Below are 16,126 nucleotides of genomic sequence, written 5' to 3'. Positions count from 1 at the left end.
TGATTTGTTTACTCTGAAAATGCAGGTTGTTCAAGAACAGGCAATAGGAATGCTGACTTTTGGAGAAATGAGGTAATGCTCTAAAATAATGGTGTCTGTTTTCCTGTTTGACACTTCCCTGTCCAAACTGACTGTCATCTGAAAGTGAGTCTAGCTATGCACTGCCAGCCTGCAGTCCTCTGCTTCCTCCCTGGCTCCCAGCTGAGCTTACCTTCTCCAGGGCAGGGAGCTTACTGGTTCCATTCCAGCTTCACACAGCTCTGACGTTGCAGTCCTTTATCTTTCTCACATATGGATTCATTTATCAATTCCACTATTCGAAAAATATTATTTGTTGTGCATGTTTAAAGTTTTAAGCAGTCCAGTTACTGGTGGAGCCAGAATGTGACTAAGGAGATATATATGTTAAGATTAACCCCTAATCCTCACATGCTCTAAAGCCAGCTCAAATGATCACACAATAAAGAGTTCGGTGATATGCAAATCAACTTCAAGGCAAGTCCCCTAGGCCTCACCTTCTTAAGATGGCCACCCCCTAAGCCCCCACTAAACAGAAATTCTAGAGTTGGCACTGAATCTAAACCTTATTCCACAGAACGGCTCTTCATCTATTTGAATATGATAAATATGGCCCATTTCTCCTTGCCCCCCTAGAAAGCCTGATCTTCCCACTTCTGACCTTTTTAATATGTGGTACCTTGAAACCAACAGTACACAGTGGTGTCATCACCTCCTTCATTTTAGCTGCCCTGCTTCTATTAAAATGATACTTTGACAGGCAGGGATAGTAACTTTGAAAAACTGTTGATTTTTTTTGCCTTTGCATTTCTTGTTCCACCAGAGGCACTCATTTACCTTGAGAGGTTTAGCATATTACAGCAATGAGGAAGGGAGGGAATAAGCAGCTTTAGAGTTTGTAGCAAAATAAGAATCATAAAGCTAGCCTTTGTCATTTGAGAAAGGATTTTATAAATTAAACTGCAGTTTAAGGACTTCCCTGGTGGGGCAGTGGTTAAGAATCTGCCTGCCAATGCAGGGGACACAGGTTCCAGCCCTGCTCTGGGAGGATCCCACATGCCAATGAGCAACTAAGCCCGTGTGTCACAACTACTAAGCCTGCACTCTAGAGGCCGCGAGCCACAACTACTGAGCCTGTGTGCCACAGCTACTGAAGCCCATGCGCCTAGAGCCCGTGCTCCGCAACAAGAGAAGCCACCACAATGAGAAGCCCACGCACAGCAACAAAGACCCAATGCAGCCAAAAATAGATAAAAAACAAAAACAAAAAAAACCCCCTCCAGTTAACATGTCAAGGCAATGGTAGAGAGAACTCAGAAAATGAAGAAAGTCCCTGCCACAAACGAAGGGGAGAAATCTTATTTACTCCCAGCCCTGGGAAAGTGTGGAAAGGATGAAAGAGATGGGCAGAGGAGAGGAGGTGCGTGGAATGCCTACTTGCAAGGTCTAGACAGGTGTGAAGGAAACTAAGGACATGGGGCCTGGTAGTCTGTCAGTACTGCCCTTAGATCCAGGCAAGAGCACCCCATTCCAATGCTCCCCATAAGACTGGTGGGTCCCCTTTCTAGAGCATGCCCCCAGCTACCAGAGATCATGGAATTCCCGTGTGAGCCCACTTCCAGGGCCTCCATGGGGTTCTCTCTTGGGTCCCTTTTGGACTGTGCTGCCAGGGTGTGTGTTCACACTTGGGTCCAAGGTGTGATGATGGAGCAGCTGCCTGGGGGAGGTGGAGATGACACAGAGCTTGTCAAGGTGTGAGAGGGGGCCTAGGGTGGGGAAAGAGGGCTGGCTACGGGCTGGGAACCCTGAGGAGGCCAAGATTTCTAGATCTGAGCCTGAGTTTCCTTTGAGATGCTTGATAGGGTGATGTTGGTAGGGTAGGAGGCTGGACACGTATGTGGGCGAAGATCACCTGACTCAGACTGTGTGGGGTAAAGAGAAGCTTGTGCTCAGATGGAGGAGGTGCAGGGGGGTGGAGAGAGATCAAGTGGGTGTGAAAGAGCCACCCCCTACACTCCCTCCAAGAAGAAGAAGTGAATGTGGAATCTGTGGATCTCTCTAATGACTGCAGGGAGCCAGGGCTGGCAGGCTAGCAAATCAGGGAGAAATCCTTCCCCTTTGCCTGCTCTGCTCCAGCCCAGCAACACCGACTGCCAAATCATGGCCTGGGGTGGAAAATGAAGTTAATTGTGCATTTATGCTATTCACAATTATTTGGTATGACTTGCTTCCCCCCCCACCAAATCTGTTATATTTGTCAGTCTAGGAGGATAGAACATAATTTTCTGGTGTGATTTGTAACTCTTAAATATTTAGACATGTGGTACGTGAAGTGGCCTTCTGACCTGCTTCTCCAGGCTTCCTAGAAGAGGCTGCAGTCCTAGGAGAAATAGTTTTAGCTTACCTCTACACCCAGGGTGGCTCAGTACCATCAAGTGGAAGGGGAGGTTACTAGATAAATGAAATGACAGTGTTTCAGGAATAAAGACCTAGGAGCTTCTGCATAGGCCAAAGAGATGGGGTGGGGTGTGTGTGTGTGTGTGAAGGGGACAGGAGGGTGCAGATACAGTGTCACTAAAATCAGGGAGATTGGCGGTGGCCTGGGATTAGAGCAAAAAGGCCATAGCGCTGGGACTGTGCAACTGGTGGCAAATGGCAGCAACCCACCTGCAAAGGCCACACTAGACTGGCGGCAGACACCTTAGTAGACACCAGATCAGAGCAGCAACCTGCAACAGAGGCCCCCACGAACTGCCAGGAGGCACATATACTCAGCCATCAAGGAGCAAGAGAGAGAGAAAAAAACACTGATATCAGAAGAGACTGAGATTGTTAGCTGACAAATTTAAATGGCCCCGCTCCTTAGCCTCCGCTACCTCTTGATAGACGAAGATACGGGCAAATGAAGATTGGGTCCATTTGAGAAAATAAATGTCATATTTTCTTTGCATAGCTGAGCATTTATTACATTTCAACCCTATTACCACAGACTAAGGTCACATTAGCTTTTTTGGGGTGGGAGCAAAGAGCACACTGTTGAATCGCACTCAGCTTACTGTTAACTAAAACTTTAAAAAATTTACATTTCCAAATAACTATGGGGTTCTTACTTGCTTCTCCTGCCCAAGCTGCTTTTTCTAAATCAGTGATTAGTTCTCAAATTTCAGTGTGCATCAGAGCCATGTGAGGGCTTTCAAGAGTTTTAAGATTTTCTCATACAGGTTTTGGACCTCAAGTTTACATATACGTTTCTTGTTTTTTTTTTTCTTTTTTTGCAATCATAAAAGGGATCTTCTCTTCAAGAACATCTTCTAACTAGTTTAGGTTTATATACATATATAGTCTTTTATTCTTTTTAGTAAACATTTTTATTGAACTGTAATTATACGTACAGAAAAGTGCACAAATCATAAGTGTACAGCTTGATAAATATTCATAAAGTGAATGCACCTATGTAACCAGCACCTAAATTATGAAACAGAACATCGCCAGCACCACAGACTCTGCCTTGTACTCTTCCAGTCCCTGTGGAGCAAAAGAAACCAGTTGAAAACTAATGCGTCGATTATGATTCCACTTAAAGAAAGTTCAAAACCAGACATAACTGATGGTGATTTAAGTCATGATAGTGCTTACCTTTGAGGAGGGAGGTAGTGATTGAATGAGGGCACTAATTTCTGACACCATAGACAATTTTGCCCATTTTGAACTTCATCTAAATGGAATCAGAGTATGCACTCTTCTGTGTCTGGTGAAGGCTACTGATAGTTGTATGTTAGTTGTATGCAATTGCTACTTTACTAAGTTCTCTTATAGCTTTTCAACAAATTCCTTTGTGCTTTCCAGATATAAAATCATATTTTAAAAGTTTTCCTCTTCCTTTTCAATTCACGTCTTTGTTTTCTTTTGTCTCATTGACTAAATCCCCCAACACAAAGTTAAATAGTAGAGGAGATAGTGGGCCTTGTTCCTGACTTTAGTATCGACATTAAGATGCTGGCTTTTGGGCACAGGTACACTGTCAATGAATTACTCATCAATTTCTACTTATTGAGTGTATTTAACATAAATGTTAAATTTTGTCAAGTGTCTTTTCTGCAAAGATGGAGATAATCATATGATTTTTCTCCTTAACTCTTTTAATATGATATTAATGGATTGTCTAATAATATTCTTGCATTCCTATAATAAATCCAACTTACTCATGACTTAATATTTTTTGAAAGTGCTGTTGAATTGTTTGCTAATGTACTGTTAACATTTATGTACTGATATATTCATAAGTGAGAGCGGTCTATAATTTTCTCTTTGGTACAAACTTTGTCAGGTTTTAGAAACAATGCGTATCATGTTCACTTTACAAAATGAATTTAGAAGCCTTTTTTGTGTTTTTTGCCCTCAAGAGTCTCTTTATAGCCCCTGGAAATGTTTAAACAACATTAGGATTATTTAATCATGACAGTTTGGTAGAAATACCCTTGAAACAATCTGGGCCTGATTTTTTTTTTTGTAAAGAGTCCATTTGTTTTGAATTTCTGTATCTACTTTGGTAATCTTGGCAATTGGCATTTTTCTAAGAAAGGTTATTATTTTCTAATTTATTATATAAAATTACTCAAAGTAGTGTTATAATTTTGAAAAATTTCCTGTTTTATGTTATCTCTCTCGTCATTTAAACTTTTGTGTTTTTGCTTCCTCCCTTTTTTTCTTGAAAAGATTGTCTGGTGGTTTGTCTATCTTGTCTTCCCTCCTTCCCCCTTTTAATTAATCCCTTCCTTCTACTTCCTTTTGGTTTGCTTTTTCCTCCAGTTTTTAAGACTCGATTGTGTAATTCTTAGCTTTTCTCATTTTTATTGATATTGCTCTAAAATTATAAATTTCCTGTCATAATGGCTTTTTTTTAAGTCAATAAATACTAGGTTTTCATCAGTCTTGTGGTCATGTCCTGCTGGTGTGCTTCCAATGTCTGTGGGGATATTGGGCTGCTTATTCTTTTATTCCTTAAAACAACTTTGAATGGGCTTTGACTGTAATCCTTCTCAGGTTTTGTTGTTTTTGGGTGAAATGAGTTTTCCTGTACTTTTAGGAGGAAGGGGTGCCCTAGGACGACTTTTCTTTGCTCTATGGCCCTAAAGTTCCTCTTTCATTTTCACAAAGTGATTTAAAAGATTATCTATGTCCACATATAATGTCTAGGTATATTGACTTTCCTTCCCAACATTTATCTGGACTCTCTCTTCTCTTTGTCCTATTGTACCTATCCTGTCCAATTTGGATTCTAATTCTAGCTAGGCTTTATCTCATTAGTCTTAAGATGTATACAGGACAGGGCCCAGACTGCTCTAGCACAATCATCAGACCATATCATATTGCTCTAACACTTACCTGCAAATGGGGACCTGTAGAACCCCTCCCAGTTTCAGCTTTTGTTCTCAGACTGGCCCACTGTACTTTCTAGTGAGAAACTGGGGGCAATGCTACAGTTCTATTCTCAAGGCTGTCAGAAACCAGCTGCCTGCCTTTCACTTCCTCCCACACAGATGCTGAAACTATGTTGGTCAGTGGTTTGTCCTTAAAAAACTGTATTCTAAAGTTCATGGGGACACCCTGTCATCTAGTTTTGTAGAATAGCTATCCTAGTTACTCTGGATTCGAATGGGGAGATTCAGAAACTACAGTGCTGCCATCATCTTCCTCGAGTTTAAACTGTGTGGGATCTCTATTACAGAAAAGAGAGGTTTTAAAAACAATTTTATGATGGTTATGACAAATTATAATTAGGAATTTACTTTATTTACTTAGTACTATGCTAAGTACTTTATATGTATTACCTCATTTGATCTTCAAACAATCTTGTGAGTTAGATTTTCCCCCCTCATTTTATCAAAGGGGAAGTTAGGGTCCAAGATTACACTAGTGAACTGGCAGATCTAGGATTTAAACCCAAGTCATCTGACTCCAGAGCACCTCCTTACTATACTGACTCTCAAATATTATCAGGCCCAACAGTTTCAAACTATGTACCACTGTCGGCAAAACTTCTATTTGAATTTGAATATTTATAAATAATTATTTAAAGATCTAATTAAAATGTACACATATTATAGGTCAAATCTAAAAGCACTGTAGATGATAAATAGGTTGAATTGTGTTATACGACCTGATGAACCTTGTTTTCATGCATATGCTCAAAACAAGGCCTCTCCAACCATAGTCTAAAAAATACCATACTGGAGTTGGCCGTAGAGCATAGGGAACAGAGTTACTGAGACTTCATATTCCCCTTCTTATTCTATCACCACTGCTAAAGAACCAAGTATATATATGAAATAGTGCTTATAATTTATTTTATTAATACTTTCCTTGTAGGTAACTATTTAGAAAAAGTTGGGAATAGTTTCTCCACAATTCACAATGAGCTGGTATTCTTTTGGTCAATATGCTGCTGTGGAATGTGAACGTTCACTGGCCCATAAAGTTTCACAAGGAGGTCTCTCACGAGTATATCAATTAGAATCATATTGTAATATATAATCTTATGCTATTAAATTACACAAGGAGTTAGAAAGTATTTAGTAGTTTTTTGAAATACTTTGATCTTGGAATTCTCGTTCATATGAATACGGTTACTATTACTAACTTTTTAAGCTTCCAACCACTAATGGCAATTCAGGAAAAAAAAAATGGGGGCTTTTTGAATAGTTCTAAAGCCATTAATATATGTCATTTTAACTCCTGATGTCTACGAAATGAGTTAGTTTGAGATGTAGATGTCTTAATTTGTCAGAATTTAAACTGGTACAAACTGGAATAACTCATGGAAGGATGACATCTATTGTTAGGCTTATTTTATCCCCACCATTAGAAAACTGATTTTATTTCTAATTAAAAAAAAAATTTTTTTTTGACTTTGGCAAATTGAGGTTTAAAACTAAGCATGCCAATAATAAATGAATCATTTCTCCAAGTATATACTAGGTCTCCTTTGGGAAGGACCATTGTTTAAGGATATTTTTTCTCCACTCTAGGAAAGAAATTAAAATAAAAATTTAAATATTACAATACCTAAACAGTGATATTAGTAACTTAGTTTTTATACTGATACTTGTAAAACTAACAGTCCAACATTTATTATCACCAAGACTTTAAATGAAACCCAGTCCCTCTGGTGAAGAGACTTCCTTCTCCATTTCAGCACTACTCTCATAACTTTGAACGTCATAGAGCAACAGTGACAGATGTAATTTATTGATAAATTGATTACTAATAAAAATGAGTTTTTATACTAATTCCTTTACAATTAGCTAGGTCACAGAATGAAGAAAACAAAACAAAGAAAAGCAAAACCCCAGTCCTTAACCCCTAAATGGTACATTTCCTTCCCACTTACCTGAAAATACAAAAATATGAATGACCGTGTATGGAGCTACACCATTAACTTTACTTGAGTGGTGCTATTTTTTTAACTTAAATGTTTACTTATTTCATTTGAAAAAATTAGAAAATCATCAGTTTGAAATTTGAGCAGCTAACACACTGGGGCAACAAACTAAAAATAAGAATCCAAATGGCTAAAAATAACTCAGTTATAAAAGTACAAGTATAATTTACAGTATCACATATCTCAGAAAAAGAAACAAAACCATTAAATGGCTTTCCTTCTAGATAAGACTGTTTTCTCTGCAGAAAGGAAACAAAAGGAACTAATGATTTGAGATTAAAATCAAACATAACTGTTATTTACCCCAGCAACATCTAAAATAAATGACATGCACAGCACAAAACTTCCCCATTCACAATCACATAGAGTTATATTACTTGTCCCTCAGTTACATAATAGTCTTCTTAAAACAATCTCCCTTTAGAAAATTATTGTATTAGTTAAGCCTATTCATTCTTGCTATGAAGTTAATTTCATTTGTATAGGCCACAAAAGTTTAATTGGCACATTTTACTTAAGTCAAAATAAGTCTTCTTTTTAAAAATTATGGGATCATCTGTTTTCAAAGAATAATCCCAGATACTTAATTCATTAAAGCAATGTTCTACCATCAGCAGTCAAGCTTTTTAAATGATCACTAAGTGTTCACCTGAAGATTATCAACGCTATGTGAACTGTAAACTTCTTTTGAAGATTTGTATTTATGATACAATTTTGTACTGAAGAGCTTTTTAAAAAGATAACCTTCATACATACAGTCAGTTTGCCTCGGAGAACTTAGAAATACAGTATATAAACATTTAAGAACCACAACAGAGTCCACTGTGGTTCAAACTTCAACAAAGATTTCCTTGAAACCTAGTACGAAGGTTACTGGCTCAAGACCATATACCAAAGTGACATCAGCACAAGATTCGATTGTAAGACTCTACCTCTCAAAAAAAAGAGCACACTTGGTTATACATGGCTTTTAACCTTGAGCTACAGTTAGGCTACAAATCCCCCCACCCTCCCAATCTAAAGTTAGTCATGTGGAGATGTGTACATTCTCTGAGCACTGTTTAGAGTCCTTGGTTTTCCAGCTCTGATGTAGATCTCGAAGGCGCTCAGAAGTCCGTGTGCTTACGTTCAGGGCAGGATGAACTTTACAAATGCCACTTTCCTCCATTAGTGACAGGCCACAAATTCCAAAGTATGCATGCAAAGCATCTGAAAATAAGGCAGTTTTATCACAACAGGCATTCTTATTTGTACAAAATATTTTAGCTACTTATCAGCCCATCACTACATTAAAAATAAATTTAGAAAAATACTAAATACAGTTTTTGAAATATTTGCTGTCTCAAACCCCAAATTTTTAAAAACCAGGTGATCAAAATCAGATGATACATTATTCAAGAAAACATCACTAACAAAGGAGAACAGTTCCTAGCTGAAGGAGTGACATTACCAACATCCTCTGTGATTAAAGAACAAAAAGGAAGAGTACCAGTGATATAAAAGACTTCTCACTCTAATGGGTTTTCCCTTTTGCTTACTATAGAATATGGAAACAAGGAGCTTTATATCATAAACAGAAATTTTTTCTTAAAAGTGAAAATAAACCTCAGAATCTAAGTAGCATTAGCCCTCCCCCCTAAGTTTTACCTCTGACAGTTCCTAAACCATATATGATGACAATACTATGTTAAATGAAAGAAGCTTAGGCAAAATAATCCATTCTGGAATGCTGTACCATATTTAATTTCCCTATTTCAGGTAATGTCAGTCATTCTAAAAATATATGACCTGACAATAAAAACAAACTCACACATTCTATTTGGTCATAATAATGTGAGTGTTCATACCATAACAATTCTTCTACAGTGGCCTCACTACTGTTTCCCATCTTTCAGGGGGGCAGCAACTTTCTTCCATTAAATGGCCACTGAAATCACAAGGCTGTTGCTTGCCTGAGAGCCTTATATGACTTCTGAAAGGGCTCAGAGCTCTGCAGTTATGGGAACGCTACAAAATGCAGATTTTGTAGCAGTCAAAATTTTTTTCTGTTTTTGAGTTCGTCATCATTTATGGTCTCATGAGCTATTAAAGTTCAAAACATCTTTTGTGTCAAAAGAATTAAAGAGAAAGTTTTACTCACAGAAGTATCATTTACTTTTCAAAAAAGGAATGACAGATAGTTGTGCTTACTCAATGTTATTTGTGAAAAAGTTATTTCACCAATGAAGGTCCATGTTAATCCCCTTTTATGTCTTTTTCAGAGAATACTTAGGTTTCTTCTAGCTCATTTTCCTCTAATTTTCAGACCACAAAAAATAAACTTGATTTTTCCTATACTATTATAGTTTTCTTGCAGTTTTTCTAAAATTAAAAAGCAACATTAAATTTTATTGTACAAAAATAAGGAAACTTTTCTAGGAAAAGAATGCAACAGAAAATACACTTAGCATAAATAAAATAGGATCTTACACTTTCCAGTAACGTAAGAATAAATTTTTTTCCCAAAAGGATGTTTTGTAAAAGCTAATGAAATAGAAGTTAAATGTTTCAATCCTCAAAAACAAACAAAAAACCCTCTTTGTCTGTAGGTGATGACGTATTCAAGCACTTTAGAGTTGAAATATATATTTTCCTCATCATAAAACTTCATTTTTTCATAAGTTTTTCCTATAAATGTATATAAAATCTCTGTGTGTCAAATCTGCTACTAGATTGATTTATTAGAACCAAGAATAAGCTAATTTAAAAAACTCTTACTAAAATGATTTTTATAACAGCTCTGGGAACAGATCTTTTCCACATAAATTCAATTTATCATACAAAGACTTCCTATGCTCTGTAATGTACAGGAACTGAAGACATTGTAACATATCTATAAAAAATATTACATCCAAGTATTTACTCAAATGTTAAACAACTGATCTCTCTAGAAAAAAGCTCCAAGAATTTTCTTTTAAAAAAGCTACTGTAAAAAATCAAAATGTATCTCAATATGTTTATGTAACAAATGCTTTTCAAGAGACTGTCATTTCCCTATTCCCATTATTTGTTAAAACAGTACATTATTTTTTAAAATAGTACCATGTACTGATTGAAAACAATGGAATCAATACCAAAAGAACTGTTATCTTGAGGCACTTTTCAAACATATTTATAGCTATGTGTTATAGATATCAAAATTTTAAAGTATTATTTTGCTTTAAAATTAAAAGCATTGTACATTTTTTAAAAAGAAGCATAGTTTGCATGAAAATACACGTAAATATGGATGTCAGGAAATATTCCTGCTCACTTCAGGTAAAAAAACATGATTCCATGAGCCCCTTATTTATACTTCAATTCAGGTACATATTCTGACCGTAACTGTTCTATGACAAGAGAGGAGGTGAAGAGGTTCTAGACTAATAATAAAAACCATGACACTACTGCAATGCTGCAAAAACAATCATTCCTTAAATCTAGTGTCATATATTTATAGCTAATACTTGGTCAATTTGCTTATCAAAAGTGTCAGTGTTCTGACTTATTTTTAACAAAGTCTTGAATTGAGTTTTTTGGAAGCTATAAATAGATTCATTTTGTTGGAGGTGAAACCTAAGGGGGAAGGGCAAGCAGCTTGGAGAACGATGCTAACGGTGGGAGAGGAGCCAAATCCTGGGAGGGCCTTGTGTGCAGTGCCAACTGACTCTGAGTGCTAAGAAAGTTTTTCAACAATTGTAACAGACTTAACAGAAGAGTTTAGATTAGAGCTTCTCTTTTGCATCAGAGATCCCTTTGGGAGTCTGAAAAGAGCTTTGGTCCCTTTCCTCTCATTTAAGCAAATGTACATACACACACACAGTGTCACTAGGAGGGGCACTGGACTAGAGGAAGACTGGTAAGACACTTTCAGAATCCTAGGCCTGAACTTGGGCCTAGTGCCACCAAAGTTTTGGGGCAGGGCAGAGCACAGAGATGATGAGCTGTGTTGGCAGGCTAGGCCTGAGGGGTCTGTAGATGGCATCCATGTAGTTACTGACTTTCTTATATTAGAGCATGCAGCTTAGACTATGGCCTGTCTAGGTTTGGAAAATAGCAGAATTATCCACATATTTTGAAGAAATGTCATTATTTCTGAAGAACCCTTTTAAAAGTACTTATGAAATACAAGAATCCTCTGTTCTTCACATCTATACCTTTCCTGAGCTGGGAAAGCATGGAATATTGTATTGTCTGAATCTATTTGGTTCCTGAGTTTTAGAGAGTGAATGGTTTGAGAGTTCATATAGCAAAAGTATTCATCTAAAAAAATAACCTGAATCTGCCAAAATTCGGAGAATAAGAGTATGGACAGTAAGCGGCACCTGTATTCAGGATTTGAGATTTCTGATTTAATGACTTATGAAAAGAGTAAGAACTAGCTCCCTTTTGGATTTAAGAGTAATTTATTCTGCAGAGCTCAAGTGATAGCTAGTAATCCTAAAGATCTTGGATGAACCAATTCTATTTTGGACAGGGACCATTCAGACCATCTGCCTTACTGCTCGCAACAAGATGAAACACTGCTAAGTGAAATATATGGAAAAAAGGGCAAACTATACCAATACATCTTGATAATCAAATCCTTCCTTTACACCCCAAAGACCCTAAATCTACCGTAAACTTAAACAATTTACCTTTTTAAAAACATTATTTAAAGTAAGTTTACAACTGTGCCTATATTTTCTACCATATGCCCTTTCTGACAAAGATGCTTGAAGATCTACTCAAAAAATAAACAAAAGTTGCTCTGGATTTATACAAAAAGTAAATTACCTGGATGACTATCTGGCCACTTGGCAAATCCCCCTACGAGGCGATCTTGAGTTGATAAGATATAATTTCTATTTTTCTCGAAGTTAGTATACTGGAAAATTTTCAGAAGCTGAAATGACATTACAAATATAAATTTATTGACATAAAACTTTCATATTGACCTTTGGCTCAATTTTCAGATATATGTAATTTAAATATGCTTTTCTCTAATTAAGTAAGGCTCTCAGAGCAAGCCTAGGGGGCTTGAGCATTTAAAATTCTCAACCACATTAACTTTTTTTTTATCATCTTATCAAATATACTCTCCTTTTCTTGACCCACTCACTATTTCCTTCTTTTGAACCATACCCAACTGACTTCTCTGCATCACATTTAGCTACATTCAAAACACAACTTCCCAGTATGTTCAACTTCACCAGCTATTTTTAAAAGGGCAATTTAATTAACCTATATTCTAACTCTTATGACAGGCTTTTGAACTATTAGTTACAAATTGCTGGTAATGAAAACTAAAAATATTTCAAAAAAGAGCAACAAAAATTATTAACCACGTGCTAGAGACAGTTTTGTTTGAGAATAGTAAAAAATTAAAGCTCTTTAATTAGGAAAGATACAAGGTGAGACAAATACAATTTTAGCATAAAATAATTATGTAGCTTAAAGATTTAGGACATGTATTTGTCCTTTCTCTGAAGATCCCATTCAATAGAAAAAAATAAAGGATTGTCAAACTGTGAAGAGAACGGGGTCGGGGAGTGGTGAGCAGTAGATAAGAAAGTTCAAGAAGTGTCACAAAGCAGCTGAAAGTGTGTCAATAAATCAGAGAGCCACGAAAGGTATTAATGATTAATAAAGAAGCATTATTTCTCAAAAAGAGAAACAAGACCAATAATAAGGTTATGGTACGAATAAGAAACCAACTTATTCATTCATTTGGTTTAATTAATAGAATATAAGCAGAGACTCTTTAGACTCCTGATGCTAGAAACATTTTTCATCAAGTGGCACATAGGTCATTACATAGAAAGAAAGAACAATAATCTTAACACTGTACTTGGTTTAGCAATAAAAAGTATTTATACAGCCCTAATATGTGATTACTGGTTTTCAAATTTTAAAATCAACCTAAAGGCAAAGCATAAAATATTTGATCACTGTTACTGAACAAAATATGAATGTCACCTAAGTTGATGTTGTAAAAGTAAAGGTAAACTGAAAGGTTTAGAAGGGAGAGGAAGAGAAATGGTTCAGAACTAAAAAAAATATATACCAGTAACAATATGCTGGAAAAAGGGGAGGCCAAATCTTCATTTTTTCATAGTTGGGAATATGTTTTCATAGCTGGGATAATGCCTGAAGGTATTAAGTCAAGAAATCAGCATATTTAAAGTTATCCATAAGAATTAAAAATTTTAAAAAGGTTTAAAAGTAGTTGCCTTTAGAAAGTTGTCAAAGACCACCAAGGTCATATCAAAAAGACTCAAGAAACAACTTGAAGGGGCTCCTACTGGCTAAAGATGGGACAATTTGAGCATTAAAAAGAACAATGTAATGGACTAAAATGGATAAAATATATTAAAATCTATGAGTTCACAGTGATACTCAAAGGGTAAAAAAGAAAAACCCCTAAAACCCAATTATTTTATTGGAAAACTTTAGAGGATGCTAGGGAACCAACTCACTGACTGAATGAACATTATTAAAATTAAGAGAAAGAATCATCTGCCTTTCTCTGTATAACCATACCTTAAGTTAAAGTGAAATTCTTCTTTATAAAAGAATCCTAGTTAATAAATTTAGAGGGAATGATAGAATATCACCATACAGCAACCCCCAATGACATAATGGACCTAAGTAATGATCCTCAACAGCTGCTAAAACCATTCCGTAAGAAGATGATGAAGCTTTTATACATCGGCAACAAACAATCCAAAAGAAAACTAAGAAAGCAATTCCACTCATAACAGCTTCCAAAAGAATTTAAATACTTAGGAATAAACCTATCTAAGCAGGTGAAAGATCTGTATGCAAAAAACTACCAAACACTGGTGAAAGATTAAAGATCTGAATAAATGGATAAACATTCCATCATCATGGATAGGAAGATCTGACATTGTTAAGATGTCAACACTACTCAAAGCAATCTACAGATTCAATGTAAACTCTATCAAAATTTCAACAGCCTTTTCCCTAAGAAATGGTAAAGCCAATCCTTGAATTCACATGAAATTGCAAGGGGCCCTGAAGAGCCAAAACAATCTTTAAAAAGAAAAATGTCAAGAACTCATACTTCCTGACGTTGAAACTTATTACAAAGCTACAGTAATTAAAACAGTAAGGACCAATGCAATAGAATGGAGAGCCCAGAAATAAACAGATGATTTTCGACAAAGGTGCCAAGACAATTTAATGGGTAAAGAACTGTCTTTACAACAAATGGCATTGGGAAAGCTGGATGTCCACATGTAAAAGGATGAAGCTGAAGCTCTTGCTTTATACCATATACAAAAATCAGCTCAAAGTGGATCAAAGACCTAAGTTCAAGAACTAAAACTATAAAACCGTTGGAATAAAACATCGGGGAAAATCTTCATAACATTGGATTTGGCAATGATTTCATGGAATAACAACCAAAAGCACGGGCAACAAAAGAAAAAATAGATAAATTGGACATTTCTCCAAAGAAGATACACAGGATGGCCAATAAGCACATCAAAAGGTGCTCGATATCACTAATCATTAGGGAAATGCAAATCAAAACCACAATGAGATGTCACCACATAGCCATTAGGATGGTATTATAAAAAAAAAAAAAAGAAAAAACAGGTATTGGTGAGAATGTAGAGAAATTGGAACCCTTATACATTGCTAGTGGGAATGTAAAATGGTGCAGCCACTGTGGAAAATAGTTTGGTGGTTTCTCAAAAAGTTGAACACGTAATTACCATGCAATACACTGATTCCACTCCTAGGTAATTATCCAGAAACAGATATTTATTTTACACCAGTGCTCACTGCCACCATATTTACAAGAGCCAAAATGTGAAAACAATCCAAGTGTCCATCAACAGATGAACAGAAAAACAAAATGTGGTATATACATAAAACAGGTATATTTACTCAACCATAAGAAGGAACGAAATTTTGATATATGTGACAAAATGGATGGAGCTTGAGAAATACAAGCCAGACACAGGACACAGTAGATTATATGATTCTACTTATATGATGTACCTAGAATAAGTAAATTCAGAGACAAAAAGTAGAATAGAGGTTAGCAGGGGCTGGAGGGATGGGAGAATGGGGAGTTACTGTTTAATGAGCACAGTTTATGTTTAGGATGATGAAAATGTTTGGGGTATAGACAGTGGTACTGGTTACACAACACTGTGCTTTGTACACTTATAAATAAACTTTATTACATTACGTATCTTTTAACACCATAAAAAAAAGTGAACAAAGAAGGCTCATGGGAAACTTTATAATGGATGAATCAGTTTTGACAACTCTGGAGCCTTTGATCAAAAGGAGAGACAGCCAGAGATTATATTATATGCCTCTTGATGTGATGCAATAGGAAATATGTATCATCCTGACTTGATATTTAATGATAAGGAACTATGGCTGATTTCTTAGAAGTGATATTACAGTTCCATTTTTTAAAAAGCTCTTTTTGTTTAGCGATTATACTGAAAATTTTCCAGATAATATAAAAAATGGTATCTGGGATTTGCTTTAAAATATTAGTCAGTGAGGGTGAGGGAAGTGGATAAGTATATGGATGAATGAAGGCTGGCTTTGGGATGACAACTGTTGAGATTGGTTGATGAACATATTAAGGGTTCATTATACACTATTCTCTCTTCTTTTGGG

The 16,126-nt window shown here is 36.1% G+C and overlaps 1 protein-coding gene across 2 annotated transcripts in view; it reads right to left on the bottom strand.

Moving 5' to 3' along the window:
• Positions 1 to 7,244: 7,244 nt before the first annotated feature.
• The window catches only part of PGGT1B (protein geranylgeranyltransferase type I subunit beta), a 56,578-nt gene continuing 47,696 nt past the window's right edge, over positions 7,245 to 16,126 (bottom strand). Inside the window, exons 8-10 of one of the 2 annotated variants that reach the window (XR_004349321.1) lie at positions 12,254 to 12,362; positions 9,650 to 9,820; positions 8,539 to 8,668 (exon numbers count right to left, since the gene is read on the bottom strand). Coding sequence is in view for 1 of the 2 variants with exons in the window: in XM_032627948.1 (XP_032483839.1) it covers positions 8,487 to 8,668; positions 12,254 to 12,362 (291 nt within the window). In the remaining variant the exon portion in view is untranslated. Of the gene's footprint in view, positions 8,669 to 9,649; positions 9,821 to 12,253; positions 12,363 to 16,126 lie in introns of both variants that reach the window. The other variant, XM_032627948.1, reaches the window with a different exon arrangement.

The sequence above is a fragment of the Phocoena sinus genome, chromosome 3 (assembly GCF_008692025.1).
Source record: "Phocoena sinus isolate mPhoSin1 chromosome 3, mPhoSin1.pri, whole genome shotgun sequence".
NCBI classification, from domain to species: domain Eukaryota; kingdom Metazoa; phylum Chordata; class Mammalia; order Artiodactyla; family Phocoenidae; genus Phocoena; species Phocoena sinus.
This window is presented reverse-complemented; position numbering and strand designations above follow the sequence as displayed.